This window comes from Carassius carassius, chromosome 29, assembly GCF_963082965.1.
Source record: "Carassius carassius chromosome 29, fCarCar2.1, whole genome shotgun sequence".
Classification (NCBI taxonomy): domain Eukaryota; kingdom Metazoa; phylum Chordata; class Actinopteri; order Cypriniformes; family Cyprinidae; genus Carassius; species Carassius carassius.
Genome location: NC_081783.1, coordinates 14,021,102 through 14,049,079, shown reverse-complemented (window position 1 = coordinate 14,049,079; position 27,978 = coordinate 14,021,102). Strand labels below are relative to the sequence as shown.

Here is a 27,978-nt window from a genome sequence, read left to right as displayed (position 1 = left end):
TGATGGAAAGCTTGTTTGGTGTGTGTTAGACAGGCAGATACTGTCACCTGCTGGCTAGAAACAGGCTTTCTTTTGTGTCTACAGTGGATGTTCTCGTCGCATAGCAGCGGATAGAGGAACCTGCTCTTTGAAACCAACAAAACCAAGCGGATATTTGATCATCTGGAAAAGTACACAAAGTAGGGTAATAGCCTACACGTCATAAAAGTAACAGCATATCCTGCTCTTTTCCGTCACAACGTGGGTCATCAACATGTTTTACTTTATTCACTCACAGTTGAACGTGATCCAATATTTATCTGGCTCATGAATGATTTAAGTGAAGGAATCTTTCCATGAACTGATAATTTTTTGCTTCTTGAAGCGCGCAAAAGAATCTTTCTAGTGAACGAATTCAAAGACTCAAATACATTTGAGTCACTAATTTTTAGTCTTTAAATTTGATAAATAAGCACAATTCAAGTTTGTATTAAATTTTAGGCAACACTACAGACTCAAGACATCATAACTACAAGCAGAATCACATTCCTCGTCTTAAAAAAAGAAGAAGAAAAAGCTAGTCAATCAATTCTGTTCGAAAACTTCCCGTCCAATCAGCAGCGAGCTTTCGCGTCTAACTCCTCCCCATTCATACTCTTTTCTTCACAGCGGTGTGCTGTGTGCAAGACTGTCGCATATATGATTCAGTCAACATCATCTTCATCTTCATCATCATGAACCGAATGATAGCTGACGTGATGGTTGTGGCGTCTCAAAATGGTTAGGTGGGAAATAATTTTTTGGGGGTGTAAATTAAGAGCTTAAAAGTATGCATTTGTTACATGTGCCTCAGTGCGAAAGTTGAGTTGCGACCCTACCGCATTTTCGTGATATATTGTTACGGACTCTGAATTTTAAGCGTCGGCTCCGGTGTTGCTCATGTCGCACAGCGCTCATGCTGCATTGACAGTCGGTGCTCTGGCTAGAAGCGAACAGTGAGCCTATCCGTTCACCGACCACCGTGTCTGTCTACAAACCAATTTTGCGCGCACAATGGCCGGTCGCCGCGGTTGTGTGAATTCGTTATGGTCGGGGAGCGATCGGGTTCGTATCGGAGAGCGGCTTAAAGCCACTCTGGCCGGCATATTGGAGCTGGACCTTCTCAGAGGACGACAGCTGGAGATGGTGGATGCGGTACTGGACATGAATGGAGCGCCCGCTCACCAGGGGGAAGGACCGGAGACCGCCGCCGAGGAATGCGCCGCAACCTCCCGCAGGCAACAGGTCAGTGGGGACGTGGGAAATTCCGAAGGAACATAATGTTCCTCGTAATTTTAACTTTGATCTCCTCTTAGAGGTGGAACCCTGCTGGGGGCACCTGCTTAACGTTTCGGTGACTGTAGCATCCAGTGGATCTCAGGTTGCATGACCTATGCTGGACGCTGCTGTGTTTACATTTCACACTTGTACACACCTTTGTCTTCAACGTGTCAAGGTTGAGTTGGAGTGCACAGCTATTTTGGGACCCTGCATACAATGCATCTTGATTGCGCCAATGCAAAATCCCTTCTAGTGGCAATTATATGGAGGAGTGGGGTAAGCTGTGTCATTTTTAAGTTTGCATCTGGGAAAGGAAAATTTGATCTATTACGTCCGATTACATATCAGGACGCATGTTATCAAGTGAAATGAGAAAACATCTATTAGAAATGTGAAATATGACTTCTCAGAAGTCCATTTTTAATTTACACATAGGCTACTCTCTGTATATTGTACAGACTGTTCAGTAAAATTTTTTGATTTTTGCCATGGTGATGTGGCAGGGCTCTTGACCAGGTATGGAGGACTGATAACAAGAGCAGTTCACGTGTGCTTGTGTAATGAGAGAAGGAGGGAAGTGTATGTGAGAGTTGACAATAGAAGCACCATTGTGTGTTTTCATAAAATGGATAGTGTGCAAGTGAACTCAAGTGAAGCTACAAATGTGAAATGCATTTAATAGTACTAAATAGCTCATAAATTATTTCTCATGTCCTTCATTTATTATAGGGCATTTATGTAATTATCCGGTATCTCCTAGATCAAAGTGATGTGATTAAGAGTGTCTCTTTCATGGCATTTAAAATTGTTTTCGCAATTACAAAAGGCTTTTGAAGGACACTTACAAGTAGCCATTCAGTCCAGCAAAATGTGCGCATGAGAAACGGCAATATGTATCATGAGACAAAAGCATTAGTCATCATCGGGGCAATGTTGTTGCCTCTCCACCTACGCGACTTCCATTTGCATAAACACCACATGGAGAAATGTTTCTGTTGTTGGCGTCACAGATATCACCTCTCCTCTGCTACCCACTGAGCGAGAGAGAGGATGGAGGGAAATGGACAGAAAGATGGAGAACGGGGGTGTGCCATGCAGAGCAACTGATATGTTAACCCCTCGCTAGATTAGACTTCTGTGCAATGGCTGAATGCAGCATCAGATTTCAAAGCTAATATGCATATTTCGTTTTACTGACATTGATTTATTAGATGGATTCTATATATTTGTTTTTCACTTTCAGTCAAAGAGTGGATTGCTCTGATTCAGTGGCTTAAAAGCTGTCTTCCTGTTGCCTCCCACAAGACTCACCTTGTTATTAAAATATGATGTTAAGCGATTTCCAGTGTCAGTGAGGGAATTGAATGAGTAATTCCTCTGTCAATTGAACTGATGGCCAGGCTGGATATTTGTCTCATTATTTCCATTATTTTATGTCCATTTGCATCATTAGCCTCATATAATGTACTTTCCATGTGCCAGAGCACTCCTTCATGAATTGATCGGTAGCTGGAAAATGGCCAGTGCACCCTGCGTGAGACCCCTATCAGGTTTCCCCCATTGAGCAAATGCTTCTTCCAATTCGCAATTATCTCCTGGTGAAATGAAATAATTTGCAACTGTATACCGGGATAATGCAGTATAGATTCTGTCTAGATGTGTGCATGGGTATATATGAACAAATTTGAACATTGGAGGCAAATGATACGTCTTTGCACATTTCATTCAGCGGTGGCAAGGAAAAATGAAACTGAACTCAAACTCAAAGGGTGACTATATGTTGTCTTTTTTCTTGACATGTCCTGGCTGGAATGGTCTAAAATGTCCAAGTGTTGACTTTATTTTACTATTCTTTTTTGATATGCTGAAGGTAATGACTAAAAAGTAGTTTAACTAGTAGCATGCAGGCATTGCACATAATCAAACCAGTTGTGGTGTGCAAGAAGATGGGATCTACAGAGAATGTTCAAACCAATGCAAATGTAACCTACATATAATTTGTGAGGGACTGTGAAGAGAATGTCAAGAGGAAAACAAAGCCAAAACCCAGGCATTTCAAGCAATTCAGAAATCCTGTCACCGTAGATGGGTTTTTTGTCAAATGCACGTGGAAGTGTCAATGCACGTGTTAATTAATATTCAACCAGCAAAGAGAGAGTTAAAGTATTGCTGCTAAATCGGATGTGTGGGCGAGGAGAGGAGAAAGAGAGCGAGAAAGAGAAGGAGAGAGAGGGCAGGAAGAGAGGAGAGGCCTGACAGTTCTCTGAAGTGAAGTGGGGGAGGCAGTTATATCCAGGATTGGTGGTGGTTGGGAGGGGGTCTCATATAAGAGATGCCTCCTTCATGCTGTTCCTCTCACTAGGCAACCCATCCCCCGTGCTCTCTACTTTTATTCAAAACTTTTTTTTTTTGCTATCTAGTCTGTTTATGCCTTCTCCATGAGTTTTCCACCTTCATCTTTTTCATCCCTGAATGTCCTGCTCACTCTGTATGTTTTTCTTTCTATATATATTTTTTTAGTGTCCAAGACAAGATTGTGGCTAAACTGCTGGAGCAGAGATAAGCCTGGTCAAAGTCTGTCTTTCAATACCCACTGTCCCCCGTCTTTTCTCCCTCTATTCTTTGTTTCATCATCTGTCTTTCTCCACTCTCTGCTTATTAACAAGCCCTCCCCTGACTTTTCACCAGTGCATCACCTGCATTGTCTGTGTAAAAGTCTGACAGAAGGTTGATCGGACTTAACAGGATAAACACAATAGTCACTTGGTTTGATGGGATGTGCTGCAAAGGGAGATTCCTTGCGACGGGGAGAGGTTGGGGATCACAAACAACTAACTCCATAAAACCCACGTAGATAAGTGATTTAAAACTTCTGAATTGTAACCAAAACATTCCCTTGATGGATCTTAGTTTATCAGTCTTTTAAAAAGGTCAAAAAAGGACATTATTTTGTGTATTTAGTGTAATGAAATGTGTTTGCGGTTTAAGGTAAAAAGAAAACACATTATTTTTCACATACTGTATGTTATTATTTCTCCTCTAGGCCCGCCTTTCTGATATGTCGATTTTTACAAAATGAAACACACAGTAGTTCCAAGACATGGCAGCTACGGCAGCAACAATACTAAAGCAAGAATCAAAGTTTCTTTGCGTGAACATTTGGGCAGCATTATGCAAATCTTCCCACACAGTGACATAGACATGTGGGGGCGTTTTAGGAGGGTGTGGACAAGTCTTAACTATTTATCTCTTTGGGTTTGAGACTTTAGTCTCTGAAACTGTAGGGATCTTATCTATTTCCAAACAGCTTGTAACAATCCAAAGAGGAAGGAAAACTTGAAATCATATCATATGACACCTTTAAAATCCTCTCAGAAAGCAGGCTTATATATCATAGTCACCAGCTAATGATGTGGTTTCTCCTTACAGGTGTACTGTTTTATACATCACAGATACATGGCTTCTATTCTGATATTAACGTCTGTGTCTGGTGATCCTATCACAAGTGGTCATCTGAGACAAATGACCAGCTGTGACTAGCTGTGATCGTATTTCAAGGAGAGGATCTCTGATTTCAGGGCTAAGCACATCACTCATGTAAATGTGTTATTTCATGTAGGCTTGTTGCGATAGTCAGTGTTACCAGTGATACACGGTGTTTAACCCACCTACCGGTCATAGCACTTGACCACCGGCACCGTCCTCAACGTGTTGAAGTTTTAGCCTATAGCGATAAAGCACTTAATTCAGTTAGTGACTACTGTCTTCGTAATATAGCGTAAGCGGAACGAGCGCCGCAGTAAAGCAGCAGGTGTCCGATTTCATTTATCATTTGAGGAGAGTGAGGCGAGCTAACTGGCAAAGGATGGCGGAAGATCTGGTTTCAAAGCGAACTGTTGCAATTTAAAATGAAGGTTTTTCGTTTATTGTTTCTCATTTAGCCTATTTATAATTTTTTTGTACGGTGTATGCAGTTAATAGGCCTACCTCTTTTTTTTTTTTAACAGCTTAACGTGAGTTTAATTTTTATATTAGTTTTTTTTTGCACTTAAGTGTCCAGTGATTATTCGGGTAGGCTACCTTATTTAACGAAGTTTTTGATGTTCGTTCGTTTCATATTCGATGGTTGTGCGTTTTTTTTTTTTGCTGAAAGAGGCAGGCACTTTATTTAACGAATAGTGAATTTTTTTATATAATTTCTTGTTTGATACTTGCACGATGTGTGCAGTGGTTCGTTTTGTTAATAAATGCACTTTAAAGGTGTTTCATAAGTGCTTTTGTTTAGTTTTTGCATGGTGTTAAGTTATTATTCATTTTGCAATAAAGATGTGTAATACAAGCGAGTGTCTTATTGTTTTGTGTATTTTTATTAAGAATAAAATAAATTAACCCATGATTAATTCAAACAAATGCTACTGAATTGCCGCTAATTAAAGTGAAAGTAAATTGAGACGTGTGCACGTCTGCACGACCGCATTTTCGGCCACCCGAAATCCCCGACATGCAACCCCGGTGACACCGGGATTACCGGTTTTTTTACACGTCGATTAACCGGTGGAAAAAATCCGTCACCGCAACATCCCTAATTGCATGTTGATAAAGTACAACAAATTTTTACAGCACAAAGCACAAAATAAAAACTAATTTTAATTTTGGACATTATGTTTCGATGGGAATGCTGTTATTTTAGTTGAGCATATTAAAGGTATAGTTCACCTAAAATTAAAATTACTTAAGTCATTTCGTACCTGTATGAACTTCGTTCATCTTCAGGAACACAAAATGAGATATGTTTGATTACATCTGAGCACTCTCTGACCCTGTATAGACAGCAACTCAACTGACATGTTCAAGGTCCAGAAAGGTAGTAAAGTTTTTTTTTTATGTGCAAAGAAAACAAAAATAATGACTTCATTCAACAGTTTCTTCTCTTCTGTGTCAGTCTCCACTGCACAAACCGTGGTATTTAGGTTGCTGTCTATAGAGGGCCAGAAAGCTCTCAAATTTCATCCAAAATATTAAATAGTTTTTATTAAAATATTCATTTTTGTTCTGAAGGTGAACAAAGGTCCTACGGGTTTGGAGCGATACGAGGGTGAGTAATTAATGAATCATTTTTGGTTGAACCCATTATTCACCCTTCATGCCGGCCCAAAAGTATATGACATTGTTTTTTCAGATTAGCGCATACAAATATTTTTTATAAAAATAATCCATCTCTGTGAGTTTATAATGCAAGTGGATGTTTCCCTCAAAGTTAACACTTCAAACCATACAAAGTGTGTTGATTCTTTGATTCATCAGTGTGAACCCAAGTGATAAATCAATGTGTTCTGAAGCGAAGCGATAGGTATGTGTGATAAAAATACTCATATTTTAAATGTTTTAAACTATAAACCATCTGATGTAGTACTACACAACACTCATGAACCCACTTATGAGAATTTTCCTTTTTGGGTGGAGTACCCCTTTAAGAGTTGTTTGTGTGGCACATTATCTGTTTGTCACTGTCATTGATGTTGTGTGCATGTTCATGTCTGTGTATTCCAGATTTTTAAATCAGAGGGTTATTTTCCTCTAAAACCTTTTTAGTGAAATAATCAATTGACAGGTGTGAAGGCAGTCCTTTGCTGCTGTCTGGAATGCGTCATGATGGATTAGTGTTTAGCAACAAATGCAGTGCGATCACATGCATCATGATTGCATGTTTATACCAGGTGTAAACGAGGTCTTTGTGTCATCACCTTATCTTGTAGTAACATGACTCCTCCATCTGTTTCAGAATCTGTTGCCTACAAACCCTGATCTGTCTTGCCTCAGCACGACAGGAGAGGGGATAAGCTCACGCTGGTCCACTCTGTCCTGGGACATCCCGTCTGATCTGCTGTCCTCTCCCACTCCAGACTTCCCTGGCACAACACCGCTTGACTGCGACTCTAGACCAAGCTCAGGTGCTTGTATTTCAAATAAAACCTTTGTTGTTTTTAAAGAACAGTTCAGAATGCCTTTGTGTGGATACCTGAACCTGAAGCAAAGACTGGTTGAAATATCTCATGTCAAGAAGCTTCTCTAAAGCTCTTTTTTTTTTACAGAGGAATTGTGTGATTAATCATGGTTCCACAGTATTGTTTCCCTTTTTAGTATTTGGCATTTGAAGCATTATATAATTATTTAGTCACAGTTGATTATTCTTAGTATTGTATTTTATTCAGCACTGTTAGTCAAAACCTGGTATGAAAAGATGACTAATATGAAACCTCAAAAATAAATATAAAATGTAAATACTAAGATTTATAGTTAGAAAATACATGAACACTGAATGGTAACTAGGAGAATTAAAGACACCCAAAGAACAAAATTTAATATGAGGTATTTACATAAAGTCAGATTTGTTGTCTCTCTGCATTAAATAGAAAGTCAAAACATGCTACAGTTTAAAATATGTAATTTATTTTTGTTTTGTATGTAAAATAAAAGGGAATATCCAGGGAAACATATATTCAGAAATAATATATCTCATACCAAAAATAGCAATGTTTTGATAGTGCCACAAAACCACAAATGGCTTTCTTAGCTGGGATAGGAGAACATCGAAAAGAGTCACTTGAACACTTTGTGATGAGATTAAACGTACACAACAAAATGGACCCATTTTGGATAAGCTATGTAGATTCCTCAATCGGTTAAACTATGTGAAATATCTAAATCAAAAGCAGTTATTCTTTAAGCCCTCTCTGAGGAATGAGCCCTGCATGAAATAGTAATACATTTCACACAAGTGCATGACTCATAGCTTGGATAGCTTGGGGCTCTGTGATTCAGTGGTGACCTTTCAACTTCAACATGACACACAGTTTCTGTGTTTTTGGCAGTTCTCTTTTTACTTTGGCAAACATTAACCCAGGCTTTTTATGGCAAACCAATCATTTATATCATGTGTCACCCCTGAAGCACTGCCCCCTCTAACGCTCTTAACTTCATCCATCATTCCCTTGTCCGCAGGTTTTTACTCGGTCAGTGGGAGTTCTCTGTCAGACTCTTGTTACTCCGTATCCAGCGAGGCGGCTCCTGGAGGGTCAGTGAAAGTCAGCTGTAGGCCTCGCTCACTGGATCATAGTGCCACTCACTGGAGGGAGGCAGAGTCTCATGGTACAGAGTGTCCTGAGGGCACAGTGGAGAAACAAGAAAGAAGGCCCTTTTCTACTGGTATGACTTGTGATTTTTTGTGTGAGTCATATTTCATTCAAAACCCAAAAGGAAGAAGAACTTAAATACCCATTTTCCCATTTATAAAAGCCAAAATTGTTAGAAATACTTATACCTGATGGTAGGATTTGTTGTACATTTGAATTTTGTTCAAGTTAATTTAAATACTTCTAAATCGCTTGTAATATAGGAATGGGCATTTAATGATAAGCACTATTTGCTAGTAATAGGAATTAAAAACTAAAAGTACATTTAAAGTAATAATAATTTTGTTGGTAAAGAATCAATAAAAATGATGTTAATGGATGCAATATTTAAAAATGTTATTGTTTAATAATAATAATATATATATTTTTAATAATTTGGTGTTTTTGATGTGATGCTGTTTGCATCTTTGCATAATTTATTATTGTATATTAAAAAGAACAATGTAAATAATACATTTACAAACTTTTGTTCTTTATGAACAGGGGATCTTGAGCTCAATAGCCTCATGTTCCTGACAGACCTTTGTTCCAGTTTGGGAGGCATTCATCCCGGGTCTCTTTTACCCTCTTCCAACTCCATTCCACAGCTTCAGCTAGACCCTAAATTTTGCTCTGACCTAGTTTCTCGGAAGACAAAAGAGGTGTACCCTTACCCTAGTCCACTTCATGCTGTGGCCCTCCAGAGCCCCCTGTTCACCACCTGCCAGGAACCTTCCCCCATCTGCCTCTCCCCCAGTCCAGAGAACGACCAGCCTGTGGAGCCAGGGCTTGAGCAACCTCCTGAGAAAGGCCAACCCCCAGCCTCTTCTTCCTTTACTCAGCTGGAGCAATACATCAACAGATTAGTCCATCAGCATCACTGCAGGGTGGCTCCTGAAACTTCCAGCCGTGGACCCCAAATAAACATCGCAGGAGCTGGTTATGAGGGAATTCACCCAAGAAGTGCTTCCTACTCCAGCTTGTCCGGAGGAAATGTTACCCCTTGCAGGTCTATCCTGGGCAATTCAGCGAGAGTCAGCCTCAGCAGTATTGGTAAACGCGCAAGTCGCAATTCCATCAATTTAGGAAACTTGCCCTCCGTGACAGGGGAGGATTTCAACATCAGCCTCCACTTAAATCTGAATTTGAATCTGAATCCAAACCTGAACAAGACTTTGAGTGTTGATGCTAAAAATGTGAAAGAAGAAGTCTCAGGATCATGTGGGCATCTCTCTGCAAGTATAGTCACTCCAACCGCTTCCCCTTCCTCTTCGACGTCCACCATTACCAGCACTCCAAACTGGAGCAGGAGACCAAGGATTTCCACCTGCCCTTCCTCTGTGAACAATCGAGGGTCTCTGGAGATAACTGGAAAGAGTTTTAGGCAAATGGGATTCTCCAAGTCACTAGACTGGAGTGGAGCCTCAAGGGAAGAGGCAGAGGGTTGTCCTCCAACCAAAGCTTCAGACAGCCCTCCCAAACTTAATGAGGACTCTGCAGTAGTATGCGAAATCTCTCGTGTATCTGGCCTGCCGAGATCTGTAGTTCTTGGCTTGATGGAGGAGGGGGTGGAGTTGGATGCCGAATGTTTTAGGAGTGAACGAGAAAGAGGTGTAGGGTCTGCTTCTCCAACTAACGTTTCTACACTGCACTCCTCCCGCTCGTCATTTCAGCACCCGTTTGGTTTAGATCGAACATCAAACGCCTGGGCAGGTGCAGGCACTGGACAGGATTACATATCTCAACAGTATCGCCTACAAGTTTCACACTCGGATTGCCATTCGGCACTGACGTCACAGTCAGGTAGCCCTCATTCGGACAATTCTGGTCACACTCCTACTCGTTCTTCTCCCATTCTGCCTTTCCCACATAATCAATCAGACTCTGCCTCCTCTCCAGGCTCCTCCCACAATAGAGTCCACTCGCCTCCTCGGCTACTTTCAAATTCACCCTTCACTCCTGCCCAGCTTTCAGTATTTCGGCGTGACTCCCCATCTCAATGCTCTCTTCCACGCTTTCACCCGTGTAGTTCCCCACTGGAGGGTCCCATTCGGCCTCGTGGAGGTTCCCTCAGGCAGAATGCAGGGGCTGGGTGGAGGCCTCAAGATAGAGGGTGGAGGAGGAGTGGGGATGGAGAGCGGCTCTACCAAGGCAAACATGCATCAAGAGAACTTATTCGAGCATCTACAGTTAGTAGCTATTCAGGCAGGGACTATGGCACCGGATGGGAGGATGAAATTAGCACTGAAACCCCTAAAAAAGGTGGAAAGTTTTGGAAGGGGTTTGAAACCCGATTTTGGGGACGAGAGGAGGAGGAGTTTGAACCAGATGAAAGAGCTGGAGGATTTGGTTGGAGGCACACCTCACTGAAAGAAAAATCATCCAGTAGGCAAGATCAAAGGGGGAACACCTCGAAAAAGAAAGGTACGAGTTGGGACAGTCGCAGTTCCAGCCTCCGGTTGTCCAGGCGAGCGCTATTTCGAAGCGAGTCTCAGGGAATTCTCGAGCCACATTCTCAGAAACGAGAAAGCAATCAGTGGCGTTCCTCGTTTGAGATCAGCCGTGCAGGACGGGGCTCTGAACGTGCTCGCAATCTTGTGAGAAAGGAGGAGAAACATCATTCTTCAACTGCCAGTCTTTTCCATCTCTCTCGTTCCCAGAGCCTGGAGGGAAGCAGTCACTCCCTTTCTCCTCTTTCATCCCCATCGCTCTCGCCCTCACCACCCCCATCGGCTCCTCTCACCCGTTCCAGATCATTCCGTGACCTCGGAAGGAAAGTGTTTGGCTCTATGAGGTCCCTCAGTTTCAATAAAAACCACAAGTCGAAAAAGAAAGATTAGTATGAACATTTCAAAATGGTAGAAACCAAGCTGCCAACTTTTCCAAACTTACAATTTTCTCTCTTTTTGCTTGCTTAGGTGCTTCTGCATGCCATGCTGTGCTGTCTATGTGCACTCTTATGGTCATAGTGGTGCTGGTGTTGTTTTAACTATGAACATATGCTTAAAAAAGCACTCTGAAGTATATGCTGACCAGATACAAAAAGATGTTGTTTGAACTTATGCTCAGGAATTTGAAAAAAAATTATAGAATTTGAAATGGTTGTTCTGAAGTGCTGAAACTGATGAAATGATGAAAAATCAATAAAAGTATTTCCAATTTAAAACAGTCTTTACTGAATTGCTTGGCAATGACTGCATATGGAAGTGTTTTATGGTACAATAAGGTTACATGAGATCTCACTTACAAAGATCTGACTTCTCTCACAGCATTTCCATAATCACATTAGCATAATCCATTAACAATCGAACAACAGTTTTTGAGTATTCCGTTTCAAATGGAAAATAAATTATGCATAGATTTCTTTCAAAAATATTTATTAGGATGACTTAAAAACGAGAACTTTCATCTGAAAAAAAAAAAAAAAATACAGGTACACAACTGGAAGAAACTGAATGCAAAACAGAAGCAGCTAGACAGTGTATTAGCCATAAAAGACCAGAGTACAATGCATTTTAAGTGCATTAAAATTCTCATTCAAGCTGCCACATTGCACCAGATTTCAGCCACACATCCAGTCCTGCTACGGACCTTCAACACCAGTAAATGCCATATGTAGCAAATTATCCATACCCTGAAGCAAAATATCCCACTTGCCTCCTGGTGACATCAGCTCAAGCTTCATTTAACTTGATTTATGTTCCTACTGAGTTGTGTATTTGTCTGTTCAGGCCAATTTCTGGGTCTTCTCCTCTGCTAACTGCTCCTCACCCTGTTTCTGCTTGCTGAACATGCCTTTGTACAGTGCCTTCTCTTTCTGATAGTCTTGGCTTAGTCTCTCCTCCACTCGCTGCAGCTGTTTCTTTACATCAGGATCTGAGAAATGGAGAACAGGGCGATATGAATGCCTCATTATTTCCAATCTAAGAACTGACATAAACTTTGAATGCAGATGTGAAACAGCAGTTCAATCGAAGGCTGCAGAGGAGAGGTGTTTGTTCTTACTGACTGTATTCCCTTGTGAAAGCTAGCTGAAAATCCCTGGCAGCATTACCAGTAGTTCCCAACCTTTATCTCAGGGGATTTTTTCCGTCATGCTTTGACACACACATTTAAACATATGAACACGTACACATTTTTTTTATTTAATAGGACAAGCAAACTTGACGATAGGTCTGTGGAACACTGTGGAAAATTTGTTTAACTTATCAAATGACCAGCCCAGTAATATTTAAATGGAACCCTGTGTCTGGCTTTTTGTCGGCAAGCGGTGTTAGATCATATGACTCCCATATGATTATCATTGCACGCTTATAGCATGCTGAGAATTTTCAATTATTTCATGTTGCATTTAACCATGCTCAGATGCCTGTTCACACAGGACACATTCTTGCATTTAAATATAGCTAAAGGAACAGAAGAGAATGCAGGTCTTGTGACATGTTTTCGAACTATTTTTAACTTGACTTTGCTCATGGCATTAAGACTGAAAAATAGCTGGACAAAAGCAAATATCTCACACCCTCATGGACCGAGATAATTAAAATATTACATAGAATGCAGTCACCCAACGACCCACTGCTCTTTTGATTTTTTTCTCAGCTAGATATCCGTGTTTATATCATAACGATAATTTGACGAACTGACAAAGTTTCCCAAACTCAACTTGGTAACCCCTAGGAGGGCTCTGGCGACCCCTGGTGGAGGTTGGCGATTGATCAAACAGTCAAGAAAGGTGGGATGTGGTAGGTTTTTACCGTTAGGTTTCCCCCCCCTGGCCTGTGTGAGGTAATGTCGAGCAGTCAGAGCATCACCCAGCTCTAACGAGGCCACTCCAGCTCTGTAGAGGGCCTTAATGTCCCCTGACCTCCACTGGAGCACCTTCAGACTGTACTCTAACACACGGCCATAGTCCACCAGCTCTCGCTGCAGCAGACATGCTGTGAAACACACAAAGAGGTAAAGAGGGGAATGCTTCCCCAGATAAGATTTACAAACACTGCCATTCAAAACTTTGTCACCAGTAAGATTTTTGAAAGAGGTCTCTTATGCCCACAAAGGCTTTATATGCCCCAAAACAAAGTGAAAACAGTGATATTGTGAAATACTATTAAAATCTAAGTGTAATTTATTTCTTTGAAGGCAAGCTACATGCTTGCATACATTTTTCTAATGAATCTTTGAAGCACAGAAAGTTGAAAAGAACAGTATTTCTTTAAAATGGAAATCTTTTGTAAGATTATAAATCGCTTCACTGTCACTTCTGAGTTTAGTGTTTCCTTGCTGAATACAAGTATATAGAATATTTTATATATGAATACCAGTTTCTTTCAAAGACCTCAAACTTTTGAATGGTAATGTTTAATAAAGTAAGATTTCTTCTTCTGTGGGTTATCATGAGATCAAGGACAAAGTTCAGATGATTTTGTTTTCTAGTTCTCATATGATTAACTGCTAAGGTTAAAGGTTTTAAATAGATGGAAACTGTTTTGCTGAGATGGACAGAAATGGAAGGATTTGGTTCGGAGGTTTCAAACCAATAGGAAATAGTTAAACCAAATGGTATGATAATGCATGACCAATGATGATACCTAGCCTAGCCTGCCCAGTAAGAAACTGTTCCTATAAACATGTTTAAAAATGCACAGAAATTAGCTTTGGAAAAAGGTGCCTGCAAAATTATTACACTTCAGTACCAAAGCATTACTACCTCACACCGCCGCAATAACCTTTTTGGAAGTAATACACACCTGCTAAATTGTTATAGCAGTCTACCTGAGTGCTCCTTAGCAGGTCCTCCTGTGTCCGGCTCAGTTTAGGCACCTGAGGCACAAACCCTTGCAGGGCAGAGGTCACCTCAGAGTCCAGGCCACGGAGAACGAGCAAAGCGCGATGATAACATCCAATGGCAGTGCGCACATTTTTCTCCCGGTAGAATGCATTCCCCTCCGTCTTTAACCGAATGGCCTCCTGGAGCTGTGACTCCAAACGGGAACCAGATGATCCTCCAGTGGCTCTCAAACATGACAATGCACCAGCCTCTGCCCCATCATCCCCAGCAGTAGCACCTAAAACCTGTCAAACATAACCAAAATAAGAGTTGAACTACTGCATTATTAATCATATATGTAGCCACAGCATCTGCATCAGGAGACCAGTCTGACAATTCATTATATGCTGGTTTTAGAAGATTCAGAGAGGTCTCCCATCCTGGCCAAGCCAAACCAGTGTATATCTGTATAAGAAGTCCTCTAGTCCCATCTAAAACCATAAGCAGCGACAAACTAACACCAGCAGAACCACTTTAGGATGTTTTTCCCAACAGAACACTGCTAACTTTCATGTTTATTCATTAGGTGTGAAGTTGAGAGTTTTAACGCTAACTCATAAATAACTCAAATCATACACGCTCATTAAATCTAAGCACATATAACATAATTCGCATAATATAAAAAGTTGTAACTTTTTGAAACCAATACGCATTCCAATGAATCTGAACTGCACTCAGCACAGTACGCAGCCTCGCTTGGATTTATCACATAGAAAAGGAAACAACACGTCAAGTATCTTTTTTACCTTTTCGTCCATTGCGTTTAAGGGTTTAAGAGGGTTGCAGTCTGCTTAGGAGCCAGTTTAATGAAGAAATTATTGTTGGGACCATAGACAAATCTTTGACACTCTTCTTCGTGGTTGTTATGGCTGCAGCGTTGCATTTGTCAATACTACCTCCTACCGGTACAATATTAATAACGCAAACTCATATGAGCGATTTACATAATATATGATCTACATCTTTAAAAGTCAATGAAGTTATGATTGATAAATACTTCACATGTAACACACAAGGAAACAAAAACACAGAAAAACACATCCATATATTAAAGTTATTTAAATAAGTATTAAATTCAATATAAATGATATAATTATTTAAAATGATAAGTGTATACAATTTAAAATATTTATATAATATAAAAAATAATGAAGAAAAAGGGGGCTGTTTAAATAAATTCAATGACAGAGAAAAATAGATCTATTGTGTAGATCTATTGTGTTTTGGGAATCTGTCACATTTTTATCATTAGAGAAGTGAGTCCGTTTGAACGAAAAAAAAACTTATTTTAAAAGAATTTTAAAACTTCTGTTAACGGAAAAAAAAAATTGACCAAACAACAGAAATCCGATATACGTTTTTATCTGGACCTCACATTTGAGGCATCAAATGTCAGCATTTCTTATTTCTTTTCAAAACTGATGGGTGTAAAATGTTTTTTTCTGTTAATAATTTCCATTGGTAACAACAACAATCTTGACGTTTGATTTGGAAACATATGCATGAATTATGATGGATGACCCATTTTCATCATAACGGATCTGACCGAATTCATCTTTCAATGGGTGTGGCGCTGCCGTCGTCATGGAAAAACCCAACAACCGCGTTTACTGAATGTTCTATTATTATCAAATGTCAATTGAATATTTAAATTAAATGAAATCAATTACAGGCATATTTGATATAAAAGATGCAGTTTATGTTGCAGCAACAGAGTCGCGTCCCGGTCCCGTCGCGCGTACGTGAGGCTCGTGCGTCAGAGGTCCGTTACTGTCGATGGTCACGAGCAGCGTCCCGCCGGAGGGAGAGAGGGAGGGGTCCCAAACACAGTTTCTGTGTTGAGCTGCTGGAAAATTCCACTTGGTGCTTATGCCTTTACATGTGCAGCTTCACTGTCGAAAACAAGCGCCGAGATTACTGCAGGTAAATTAGTCTACACTCCTCTATAGCCGACTGAGACTAATCTTCGGGAGCATGGAGCTGGATCGGCGGCTGCTGCTGGCTCACTGCGCCGCGCACGCCCTGTCCGTTATCGCTGGACTCCTGGTGGTCGTGCCGCTCGCTCTGAACGGATCCGCTTTCAAGGGGAGGTGCGCTCTGTTTAGTCAGGGCTTCTGGCGGACGGAGAACCTGACGCTGGGCGATGGAGAGTCCCGAGAGGTCACTCATCTGGTGCTGCAACAGTGGGGTCCGTTAGCGGCGTGCCAGTTCGCCACATTCGTGGGTGTGTTCAGCGTGCTGTACGGAGCTGTTCAAGGCTGGAGGAGCCTGTTCTACCTCCACCGGCGGCACGACGAGTGAGTCTTAATAATGTGACATTGAACTTAAACAGTTGGTACTAATACATACCTATCTAACTAGTATAGGCATATTTTATCAACAGCATTAAATTAATATAAGTAAAAACTGAATAAAATATATGATACAACAATTAGAAAATTATATATATATATTCAGCTTATGCTTTTTATATTTGTGTAAATTAAACATATATGTTTTATATTAAAATTGTGATATAATGTAATTGCAATATATACACATTTTAAGTATATTATTCAGTTATTTAATAATGCTTTAATTAATGATATATATATATATATATATATATATATATTTTTTTTTTTTCTCCTGGGGATGAGTGGAAGAGCATTGCGTTAGCAGTGCAAACGGTTGTGGGTTCGATTCCCAGGGAACACACATACTGGTAAAAAAAAAAAGAGGAGGATAAAAGCGACTGCTAACTGCATATATAATATATATATATATAAATTCAGTTTATTGTTATTCATTATGTATATTATAAACAAAATGTCTTATGTGAATACAAGATATAACTATGTATATATATACTATATATATATATATATATATACACACACATTAAATTTAATATTTATAAATTTTAAATATATATTTAATTCAATTATTGAACTACTTTTAATTGATAATTAAATATGTTAAACAAATTACCCACACATGCTTTTGTTTATTTTATGGAAAAATTGACGCTGCCACCTGCGTGATCCATTGATAATCATTGTCCCTCCTTTTCCTGCAGCACACTCTTCTCTGCCTTCCTCACACTGCTGCTGAGTCTGTGTGTGCTTTTCCTCTCTGGAGGGGCCAGTGTTACTCTCACCCTGGGCCTGGTGTCCTGGTGCAACACTGTTACGGACCACAACACCAGACCCTACAGGTACACAGACCTTTAAATCTATAGCTGATGGGAAAACTGTTTGTGAAGCCCTTTACACAGTACTAGTGGAATTAAAAGATTAATCATGATATAATAATTTTTTTTTAAATAATATATATGCTTACATATATTTTATATATATACAATATATTTTACATATATTATATGTTTACTGTGTTTATTTATAATGTATTTATAAATACACATTCAGTATGTATTTTGAAAATATTTACATATTAAAAATATAAACAACATATCTTTCTTACATACATGCATGTGTTTGTATTTATATATACATAATAAATCTACACAGTACACACTCATATATTATGGAAACAAAAACTTTTATTTTGGATGTGATTAATCATTTGACAACACCACACAATACATATAGTTTCAAAGTAGCTTTTAAAGACTTGATTATGGTCCAAAGTAAAAAAAAACATGCTGTATTCATATTTAATAAAACAAAAAATGTATACTGTTGAATACACACATTTCATTGATGAATGAAATGCCTACATAATGTTGTATTGAATGATTCTCTCTGCCTCTGCAGTTGTGCGGAGTCTCAGTCTGTTCCTCTGTATCTGGACGTTGAGACGTCCTCGTTCTACTCTGAGCTCAATTGTGCACAGGTAAAGGAGAAATTTAAGTAACTTTTATTTCGTTTTGAGATCTGTGGCTCAGTTCAACAAAACATGCATATTTTACATGGAAACACATTATTGTAAGCATGTCTCTCTTTGCAGATCTCTCTGTGGTGTGTAACAGCTCTGTGGTTGGCTCACTCTATTTTGTCCTTCCTGAGGCTCTATCATTCTCACAGTCAGCAGATCAGCAGACCGTGTTTATCCAGGGAGAAGGAACTCCTCCTGGGCCAAACTCAAGTGGAGTGTCCCATTCATCATCCGCATCCACACTCACACCCTTCACATGCTCCCAGTGCCATACAGTGTTCATAGAAGTTGCACTTTGAGGTTGATCTGAGGCCAGTTTCAGTGATGGGAAAGACTGGTCAAAGATTAGTGTAAAAGGGAATTAACTTCTAATCTAAACAGACAATTCTCATGCATGTTACATCTCAGTGATTGGAATTAGCCTTGGTTTCATCTATTTGTTACTTTTTATGCATTTAATAAGTTGCGGTAAAGTTGCACATTGAGGTAAAATGTTTTGTGTGCACCCATTTATAAGTTTGCCATAACAAATTTCAAATGATTATCAAATATCATATATATATATATATATAGCATTAATAATGCATTGCTCTTGCATATGCAAGATATCGTCTAACTTTATATGTTCAGCCATATAATGTGAATTTTAAGTGAATGGGAAGGAAAGACTAGCCCGTTGCATGTGCTCAAGTCTGACCCATGCTTGTTTTGTACTGTGTACTGTATACATGTACCTTTTTTTTCCATAGCCAATGGTACTGGCACTAAAACCAGACGTTCTCTTTCTAATCTGGTGAGGGTTACTTATATGAAGCTGTTTGTGTTGATGCAAGCTCCTGGTTCAAAATCCACTTTTGCTGAATATTGCATCATGTAGTTTATGTGATGGAAATTCAAAGACAAGGTGAAGCTGAAAAAACAAGAATGTTGCTTATCTTTTTGAATCTGGAACCTTTGTCCTGGAGGTTTGTTGTGAAACACAAACAGTTGAATAAGAAACAGGAGGGAGATGAGAGAGAAATGTTCGTTTATGGTTTGTAAATGATGATGAGTGTGTTTTTACTGCTGTTTGTATCCATTATGTCCTATTTATAAGCTCTTTTAACTTGACTAAAGGTAGTACATGGTGTCTTGATCTTAACTTGGTCAACTTTTTGTTTTTTAAATAAAATAATTACTCAAAATATTCAACTAAAATGGTAAAAACAAACAAAATAAAATATACAAATCAAAATTATGTTATCAAACAAATAATTAAATGTTAATACCAGACTAAAAACTATTAATTAAATAAACCAGTCAAAATTTTTTTTTAACAATTTTCAAACATATATTTGTGTGTCAATATTGCAATATAAATAGTGTTAAATGTTAATAATTAAGGACTAAAACTCTGTAATTGTACACATAAAAACAACAAGAAATAAACTTTTTTTTCAGGGATTTGGAAAATATTAAGTGTGACATGCAAATAAACAGTTACTTGCAATAACATTTTCATTAAAGTGCATTCAATGACCATATAATATAATTTAATAAAGCTACACCTAACTACTCTTATTATTTATAACTTGTTTGATTAACATAAGTATTATTTATTAACATATAAAATCATGTAATATAAGGCATTGTATCCTCCCTGTCATAGTTGTCAGTAAAATGGTACATACTGTAATTATTACCAGTTTCTATAAAACTGATAAATGGCTCAGCAGTAAAGGAAAGGGTCAGCTGGTTACTATTGCTCAGAATGCATTCTCCTCCTCGATACTGTTTGCACCTGTCCTCTGCAATCTTAGACAGCTGATTAAACTTCTGTCTTTCATCACAGTCCCTTGTTGTAAATCAGCACCTTGCAATCTGTTGCCATGGCAATTTCCGGCTCAAGGTGAGATGCCTCAATCTGTGAGGAGCAAAGAATGATTAGCAAGCAATTCCCTGCTAAAATATTTATTATTCAGAACACACACGCAGGAAAAAATTAATGGCAAGAGGTCGACAGACAAAATGAAACCCGCTGCAGCAATTGTTTGCAGTAGAGGAATCGGGGAAGTGGTGCAGGTGTTGCTGCAGTACCTCTGACATCTGTGGGAAGAGACTGATAGCCAGCGGCAAGGATAGACCAAAGACTGCCAGACATACTAAACTGTGCACAGGCAGCATCATCCTGCGATGGGCCTGCATCAGAGGAAGCCTGGCAGAGGACATTTAGAGAATTAATTACAATTACAATTAATAACATATTACTAATGTTATATATATATATATATATATATATATATATGTTAATATATTAAATAATTAAATATTCCCATTCAGAAATTAATTTAAATGCAAGTGAAGAAAAAGTAACTCCATACTTTTCCAAGAAGGCCATAATGATTGGTGGAAGGACAAAGATTGGCAGAGGTAGGGCTACTCGCGTTAGTGCTGTTTCTATAAGTGCCTGAAATGGAAAAAATTCATATAACAGTGCAACATGGCTAGTAAGAATACAATTTTGCATTGATTTAAAAATAAAACGGCATTAACAAAACACATTTTAGGCAAAAAAGCTATCAACAGATTGAAGTGGGGAGTCCCAGCTGTATAACTAACATACGCACGTGTTTGGCAGCTATCCGTGAGGATCCCACCACATTCCCGTTGCTGTCTAACACATCTATTCCCTCAGAAAGCTCATTGTGTCTCATCAGAGCCACATTACAGATGTTCGCACTGGCTGAGAAGTAAAACATAAATGTATCTTAATGATGACCATCCATGCTAAACAAAACATGACATCCAGTTTCTGTGGAAGGTCATTTGTTCGTCAACACAGATTCCAGCACATGGGTAGGTGGAAAAAAAAATAGCCACAGTAATAGACCCCACCCCTTTGACAGCTTTATGTTTATGATGTAGATGTTTGTTTTTTTAATAATACAAAATAGCAGCACAACTGTAGTTAACATTGCCTATAATAAAAAATATTGCTTGAGCATCAAATCAGAATGATTTCTGAAGGACCACGTTACAGTTAAGTAATGGCTGATGAAAATAATAACAGGAAAAAAGAAAACTGTTAATTAAATTGTAATGATATTTCACAATATTACTATTTTGCTGTATGACTGATCAAATAAATCAGCTGTGATTAAAACAAAATATTACTGACCCCAAACTTTTGAAGAGTATTTTATGTGTTATGCTTTCATACCTACAGCAGGGGGAGCTTCACGTAATGCAGAGTGTATGACTGCTGAGTCCAGCAAAATACTGCATCTGTGTAAGAACATACCTACAGCAGGGAAAGGGATGAACCTCTGTATGAACAGTCTGGTGACAGGGTTCAGTTTGCTGGATTTCTCGATAAGTACATTCAGTCCCACCTACAGGAAGAAAGAATATTACAAGTGAAACATTATGTAAGATGTTATAGTAGTATATTAGAACACTATTAACCATTTTATAATCATAAATAAATATTCTTTAAAATTATTTTCATATCAAACATTAAAGATTCTAATTTTATACACAGCTCATTTACATTATAAATCACACTCACACAAAACTCATCACTGACTTACTGCAATAGACACAGCGCTGGTGACGGCTCCCACATATCCCTGAAAAAACTTTGAGGTTGGTGTTGGCTAAAGGGAAAATTGGGAGGAAGAACAAGCATCAACATCCAGGTGTAGCTAATGTAACACAGACTGCTGTGCATTGAAAAGAAAAACCACTCTGAGGTTGTGAACCCCAGTCAGATGCAGAACAGACGTCTGGCCCTCAGGACACAACAATGATCATTCAAATGGAATCAAGAAGAGGAAACGCCTCACTGAATGACCATCTGCAACCGCAATGCAAGAGTTAAACCTCAAAAACTTGACCTGAATTAAAAGAGCATTTCAAAAGTGTACCTTTGTGGCATTGCGGTTGGCGTAGTTCACACAAGCGTTGTGACTCTGGTTGAGCCACTGTAGAAGAGAAATTCAAAATTAGCATGACAGTCACTTGAATTATTGGTAGATTGTTGTCAAATTAGAATTAATTTGACTTCCTATGAAGTCAGCTCCTTGTAAAAGTCAAATATATAGGAAATCAATTTAAGGACTACTTTAGTCTAATTCCGTATTGCTGTTGGGATACTGATGAAGCAGCGTTTAGCCTTCAAATGATGGGAACAAGCCCCTTTACCTGCCAGAACACAGTAGAGGCCAGAGTCTGGTTTGGAAGGAGAAGACCAACAACCTGCAAGAAAACCAACTTCTGGTAAATATTTATCTAGTAAATGGGCATACAGCAACACACTGGTTAATAACTTGCACCTATCTATAGAAACAAAGGTTTATTACAATGCAGAATTCAACAGCTCTCATGCTTAGAAGATTTGGATGAGTCAACACTGGATGCATAATGATTGGCCAGGCTTCCTTCTCTCATATTTGCTCTGTCTGTGTGGACATTGTTTCGCTCTTTGATCTTTTTTACAAGCAAACAGAAGACTTACGATTGGCGTTCCAAACGGCACATAGCCTGTGAAATGCATCCAGATAAAAGAAAGAGCAACAACAAATTAGGACTCAGAAATCAGAACGGAGTAAAAATAACCTCAATGGCTCTCCTCATCTAATTTGCATTTGTTTGAATATTTATCACTTTAATTTTAAACAGTGTTAGTATGGTGCAATTCTATTATTAATTACAACCCGAATTCCGGAAAAGTTGGGACGTTTTTTAAATTTTAATAAAATGAAAACTAAAAGACTTTCAAATCACATGAGCCAATATTTTATTCACAATAGAACATAGATAACATAGCAAATGTTTAAACTGAGAAAGTTTACAATTTTATGCACAAAATGAGCTCATTTAAATTTTCATTTCTGCTACAGGTCTCAAAATAGTTGGGACGGGGCATGTTTACCATGGTGTAGCATCTCCTTTTCTTTTCAAAACAGTTTGAAGACGTCTGGGCATTGAGGCTATGAGTTGCTGGAGTTTTGCTGTTGGAATTTGGTCCCATTCTTGCCTTATATAGATTTCCAGCTGCTGAAGAGTTCGTGGTCGTCTTTGACGTATTTTTCGTTTAATGATGCGCCAAATGTTCTCTATAGGTGAAAGATCTGGACTGCAGGCAGGCCAGGTTAGCACCCGGACTCTTCTACGACGAAGCCATGCTGTTGTTATAGCTGCAGTATGTGGTTTTGCATTGTCCTGCTGAAATAAACAAGGCCTTCCCTGAAATAGACGTTGTTTGGAGGGAAGTATATGTTGCTCTAAAACCTTTATATACCTTTCAGCATTCACAGAGCCTTCCAAAACATGCAAGCTGCCCATACCGTATGCACTTATGCACCCCCATACCATCAGAGATGCTGGCTTTTGAACTGAACGCTGATAACATGCTGGAAGGTCTCCCTCCTCTTTAGCCCGGAGGACACGGCGTCCGTGATTTCCAACAAGAATGTCAAATTTGGACTCGTCTGACCATAAAACACTATTCCACTTTGAAATAGTCCATTTTAAATGAGCCTTGGCCCACAGGACACGACGGCGTTTCTGGACCATGTTCACATATGGCTTCCTTTTTGCATGATAGAGCTTTAGTTGGCATCTGCTGATGGCACGGCGGATTGTGTTTACCGACAGTGGTTTCTGAAAGTATTCCTGGGCCCATTTAGTAATGTCATTGACACAATCATGCCGATGAGTGATGCAGTGTCGTCTGAGAGCCCGAAGACCACGGGCATCCAATAAAGTTCTCCGGCCTTGTCCCTTACGCACAGAGATTTCTCCAGTTTCTCTGAATCTTTTGATGATGTTATGCACTGTAGATGATGAGATTTGCAAAGCCTTTGCAATTTGACGTTGAGGAACATTGTTTTTAAAGTTTTCCACAATTTTTTTACGCAGTCTTTCACAGATTGGAGAGCCTCTGCCCATCTTTACTTCTGAGAGACTCTGCTTCTCTAAGACAAAGCTTTTATAGCTAATCATGTTACAGACCTGATATCAATTAACTTAATTAATCACTAGATGTTCTCCCAGCTGAATCTTTTCAAAACTGCTTGCTTTTTTAGCCATTTGTTGCCCCCGTGCCAACTTTTTTGAGACCTGTAGCAGGCATTAAATTTTAAATGAGCTAATTAAGTGGATAAAAGTGTAAAATTTCTCAGTTTAAACATTTGCTACGTTATCTATGTTCTATTGTGAATAAAATATTGGCTCATGTGATTTGAAATTTCTTTAGTTTTCATTTTATTAAAATTTAAAAAACGTCCCAACTTTTCCGGAATTCGGGTTGTATAATGGCATGACCAAACTGCTGCACACATGCATAACTAATTACTGTTTAGGGGAATAACATCTATAATATCATTTTGCTGAAGTCTTAATTCCAGTTAAACTAACAAATAACAACAGAAACAGATCATACTTATATGCTCATTCTTGATACATTTTTACAGGGTTCTTTGATAAATCAAAACAGTTCAATAGAACTGTATTCATTTACAATATAATATTTTGCAACAATGTTAGTCTTGACTGACACTTGAGCAGTATAATGTATCCTTATATATATATATATATATATATATATATAAATATATATGAAAGGACCCTGAATAACATGTATGCATTTCTATTTGTGTAAACAGTGATAATTTAATTATATTTAAATGCTTCTAACCCTCTCTATGCTCTTACCTGACATGCGGAAAGGCATGAAGATTTTTTCACCGGTATCAGGGTGAATGATGGCCTGAAAGGAGATGAGTCAGTGACTGTAATTCCAACCATCCTTTAAAAGTGACAGTGAACAATGAGCAGAAGACTGACCTGCTTCACCTTCTGAGCCTGCCAGAGCTGAACACAGAACACAAGTGGTTATAAAGCACTTCACCACATATACCACATAAGTATCCATCGAAATGTCTGAGATTCACCTGGTGATCTGTAATTCCTGGAGGAAGATTCCCTTGCTTAAAATCATCCAGGAGTTTGATACATTCTTTTAAACGACTCTATAAAAACAAAAACAGAACACAGAAATCTGAAAGTACAATATAGAACTCATCCAGAATTTTGTATTAGGTGATAAGAATCAGCATTCATTCTTTATAGATGTGAGATAATTACAGTATACAAAAGAAAGGAAAGATCATCACAGGGTAAGCAGCAATTGAACTCACGGATTAATTTAACATTATACAGACAAGATTTCCATACCTCCGTCACAAACAAAGTGGAAGGATCGATGATATCAATGAAATGTCTCAACCTGCCAAGAAATGTGCTCTGAGGAAGAAAAACATTCCTTCAGTTCCACAAACTTACAGTCTTAGCCAGAACCTAAGAACAAAAGAATAAAAACAGGACAACCTACTCACAGCACAAACCAAAACATGCAACATTACAACTTGCTGTCTTACACCTTAAATTGTCAAGAGCTGTTCTAATTTTAGATTTGAGTTAGACTGAAATATTTTAGGGCTGCAGTGACAACGCACTGACAGGTTGTGCAAAATGTGCTCAAAGAAGCGACGACTGCCTACATTAACATTCCCAGTGTCTCTGAACCCCAGGCAGCAATGCAAGCGGTTTTCTGAGAGCCAACTGTTTCAGAGGCCCGAAGGTTGAGCATGCCAAGGGTTTATTTGGCAAAGAACAGTGTAAAAGAGCAGCTTCAATCAGCTGCATCTTAATGATTTATCCAGGGGCAAGGCATACAAAAAAGCTGAATGCAATTTGACCTTACAATATATGGCGAAGAGAGCAAGAAAATCTGACTTTGCTTGGCTAATAATCTTATTTCTGGGCTACAGACACTTGCTTCAAAGCTGTTACAGAGAGCCATCTGAGCGCATGTCTGCTGGAGAAGACTTGTTAATTATGCATGTGTTTCTGCTCCCCAGAGAATATGCAACACAGATAGCAGAGATTGAGCAGGAAGAAATACCCTTCTGATGGATTGATTTCACCTAAAAACAGCAGCAATAAAAAAAGAGAACTGTCTGCATTTATCAAGTGATCTTATGCTGGATTTTGCCATGAAACCAATTCGATTTGGATTTTGATTCAGCCTCAACAGAGAGTGATGACACAGACAGGGACAGACAACAGGCAAAAGACAGTATTTTAGCACATATATTTTCAGAAATATCTTGGACCAGCTCGTCAGCTGGGTAGTTATCTTTTGTTTGGTTGTATTCCCTGTGGACCCAAAGCAGACTTATTTGGGCAGCATTTGGCATAATAGTCAGATGGCAACACCAAGCAAAGTATACGGTATATATGAGCAGACTAACGAAGGGAAGGCAGATTATACCTCGCCATTCTGCCGTCTAAGACAATGTTAATGTAAGGTTCTTTTAAAAAATAGGAATGTACTGCAATAATAATATTACGATGAACGGGTTTTTTTTATGTAAATGTACATTGGAATTGACAGTATGTCTCAATATAAGCAAAACAGGTGTACTGAATACGACTGCAAAACTGACACAGTTAACTACAAATTGACACCATTTTGAGCTTACAACATTTTACAAGATTATAATATATATATTCTTTTTTTTACATCTAGGTATTCAGAAAATCAATTCCAAATTGTTACTGTTTACAAGTTATCATTAATGTACATATATTAAAAATACCTGAATCTACTATAATTCTGTATTCACACTAAAACGGGTTAATCAGGGTGACCTGGTGTTTCCATGGAGGCAACAGGACTTAAATAGATGGTCATTCATTTGATCGACACGAGCGCGAGAGATCTCACAGATAACACAGTTGATGAGACAATTATCTGCATTCGTTCAGCAAAAGCGGCTCTATTTAAAATTGCTAAACTTGAATACCTGAGTTCATCCTGTTTATAACCACTTTTCTTTTTTTTTTTGATAATAATAAACAATAATAATAAAACCGCGAGGACAGGCAGTTTTTCCAGCTTTTCAGAAAAATTATGAACTTTGACAATGTCCCGCGAAATCACTTCCACGCAATGCAAAAATAAAAGTGACCATTTTAAATTGTATTCAACAGCTTAAAAAGGGCATTTCCTGCCATTTGAATATAAAAAGGAAAAGCTACTGTGCATGCATCTAATGTTCTGTGGGGTTTCTAATATAGCCATAACGGTGCTACCAAAACCTCTGTTACGCTCATCACGAACAATCGTGATGGCCAGTTAAAATGCGATGAAGCAACGAGCAAAAGACACAACGCAAAAAAGCGTGAGAAATGGATGACTTTGGCAGAACAGTCCTGGAACATAGCAAAGGTATCTACACATATATGTTGTTTATCAACGCCCATCAAAGATGCCCATACAAAGATACACTTTAACATCGCGCAAACTCTTTACCTGCTCGTAACGCGGTTTTCCCAGCTGAAACACCGGACAAGACGCACATTCCGCCATCTCAGCAGTGCGGGAGTGATGTTAAATAATAAAAAGGTCCATGAGACGGAATTTGTAAGAATAGTCAACTCGGGTACGAAACTAGTGAAGCAATAGCTCGCAGGGGTTCATGGGAAGTGTAGTTTCCTGATGAACTCAAGACAAAGCAGATACAGCGCATTCCGTCCACACACAGGCACTGCAATTACAAAGTCTGAAAGATATACATCACAATGCTAACGTAAAAAAACTGCTGATTTATAACAACTTTGAAGTTGAGCAAAATAATTTACATCTAAAGAATTACGATGGTTTGCACCAAATAGACCTTTTAACCATAAAATACACATCCATAAAAAGTAAACGAATGATTCTGAAATATAATTTTGTCATAAATTATAAGA

The 27,978-nt window shown here is 38.8% G+C and overlaps 4 protein-coding genes across 4 annotated transcripts; 2 read left to right on the top strand and 2 right to left on the bottom strand.

Moving 5' to 3' along the window:
* Positions 1–647: 647 nt before the first annotated feature.
* On the top strand, positions 648–11,637 carry si:ch211-168f7.5 (uncharacterized). The gene is made up of 4 exons (XM_059515937.1): positions 648–1,263; positions 7,082–7,250; positions 8,302–8,505; positions 8,976–11,637. The coding sequence occupies exons 1-4, from the start codon at positions 1,033–1,035 to the stop codon at positions 11,309–11,311; spliced, it is 2,940 nt and encodes a 979-aa protein (XP_059371920.1). The 5' UTR covers positions 648–1,032; the 3' UTR covers positions 11,312–11,637.
* Positions 11,638–11,831: 194 nt separating this feature from the next.
* Positions 11,832–15,196, bottom strand: ttc9c (tetratricopeptide repeat domain 9C). Its single transcript, XM_059515936.1, has 4 exons — positions 15,048–15,196; positions 14,222–14,546; positions 13,229–13,411; positions 11,832–12,347 (listed from the first exon to the last, which is right to left on the bottom strand). Exons 1-4 carry the CDS (start codon positions 15,057–15,059, stop codon positions 12,199–12,201), a joined length of 669 nt encoding a protein of 222 aa, XP_059371919.1. The 5' UTR covers positions 15,060–15,196; the 3' UTR covers positions 11,832–12,198.
* An 890-nt stretch (positions 15,197–16,086) lies between these two features.
* Positions 16,087–18,743, top strand: zgc:153018 (Transmembrane protein 179-like). The gene is made up of 4 exons (XM_059515935.1): positions 16,087–16,598; positions 17,360–17,497; positions 18,057–18,135; positions 18,250–18,743. The coding sequence occupies exons 1-4, from the start codon at positions 16,276–16,278 to the stop codon at positions 18,460–18,462; spliced, it is 753 nt and encodes a 250-aa protein (XP_059371918.1). The 5' UTR covers positions 16,087–16,275; the 3' UTR covers positions 18,463–18,743.
* A 739-nt stretch (positions 18,744–19,482) lies between these two features.
* On the bottom strand, positions 19,483–27,712 carry sfxn5b (sideroflexin 5b). Its single transcript, XM_059515933.1, has 14 exons — positions 27,539–27,712; positions 25,396–25,464; positions 25,113–25,190; positions 25,006–25,032; positions 24,874–24,928; positions 22,673–22,698; positions 22,360–22,413; positions 22,083–22,139; positions 21,747–21,812; positions 21,458–21,548; positions 20,784–20,899; positions 20,538–20,623; positions 20,254–20,371; positions 19,483–20,080 (listed from the first exon to the last, which is right to left on the bottom strand). Exons 1-14 carry the CDS (start codon positions 27,593–27,595, stop codon positions 20,003–20,005), a joined length of 978 nt encoding a protein of 325 aa, XP_059371916.1. The 5' UTR covers positions 27,596–27,712; the 3' UTR covers positions 19,483–20,002.
* Positions 27,713–27,978: the final 266 nt, after the last annotated feature.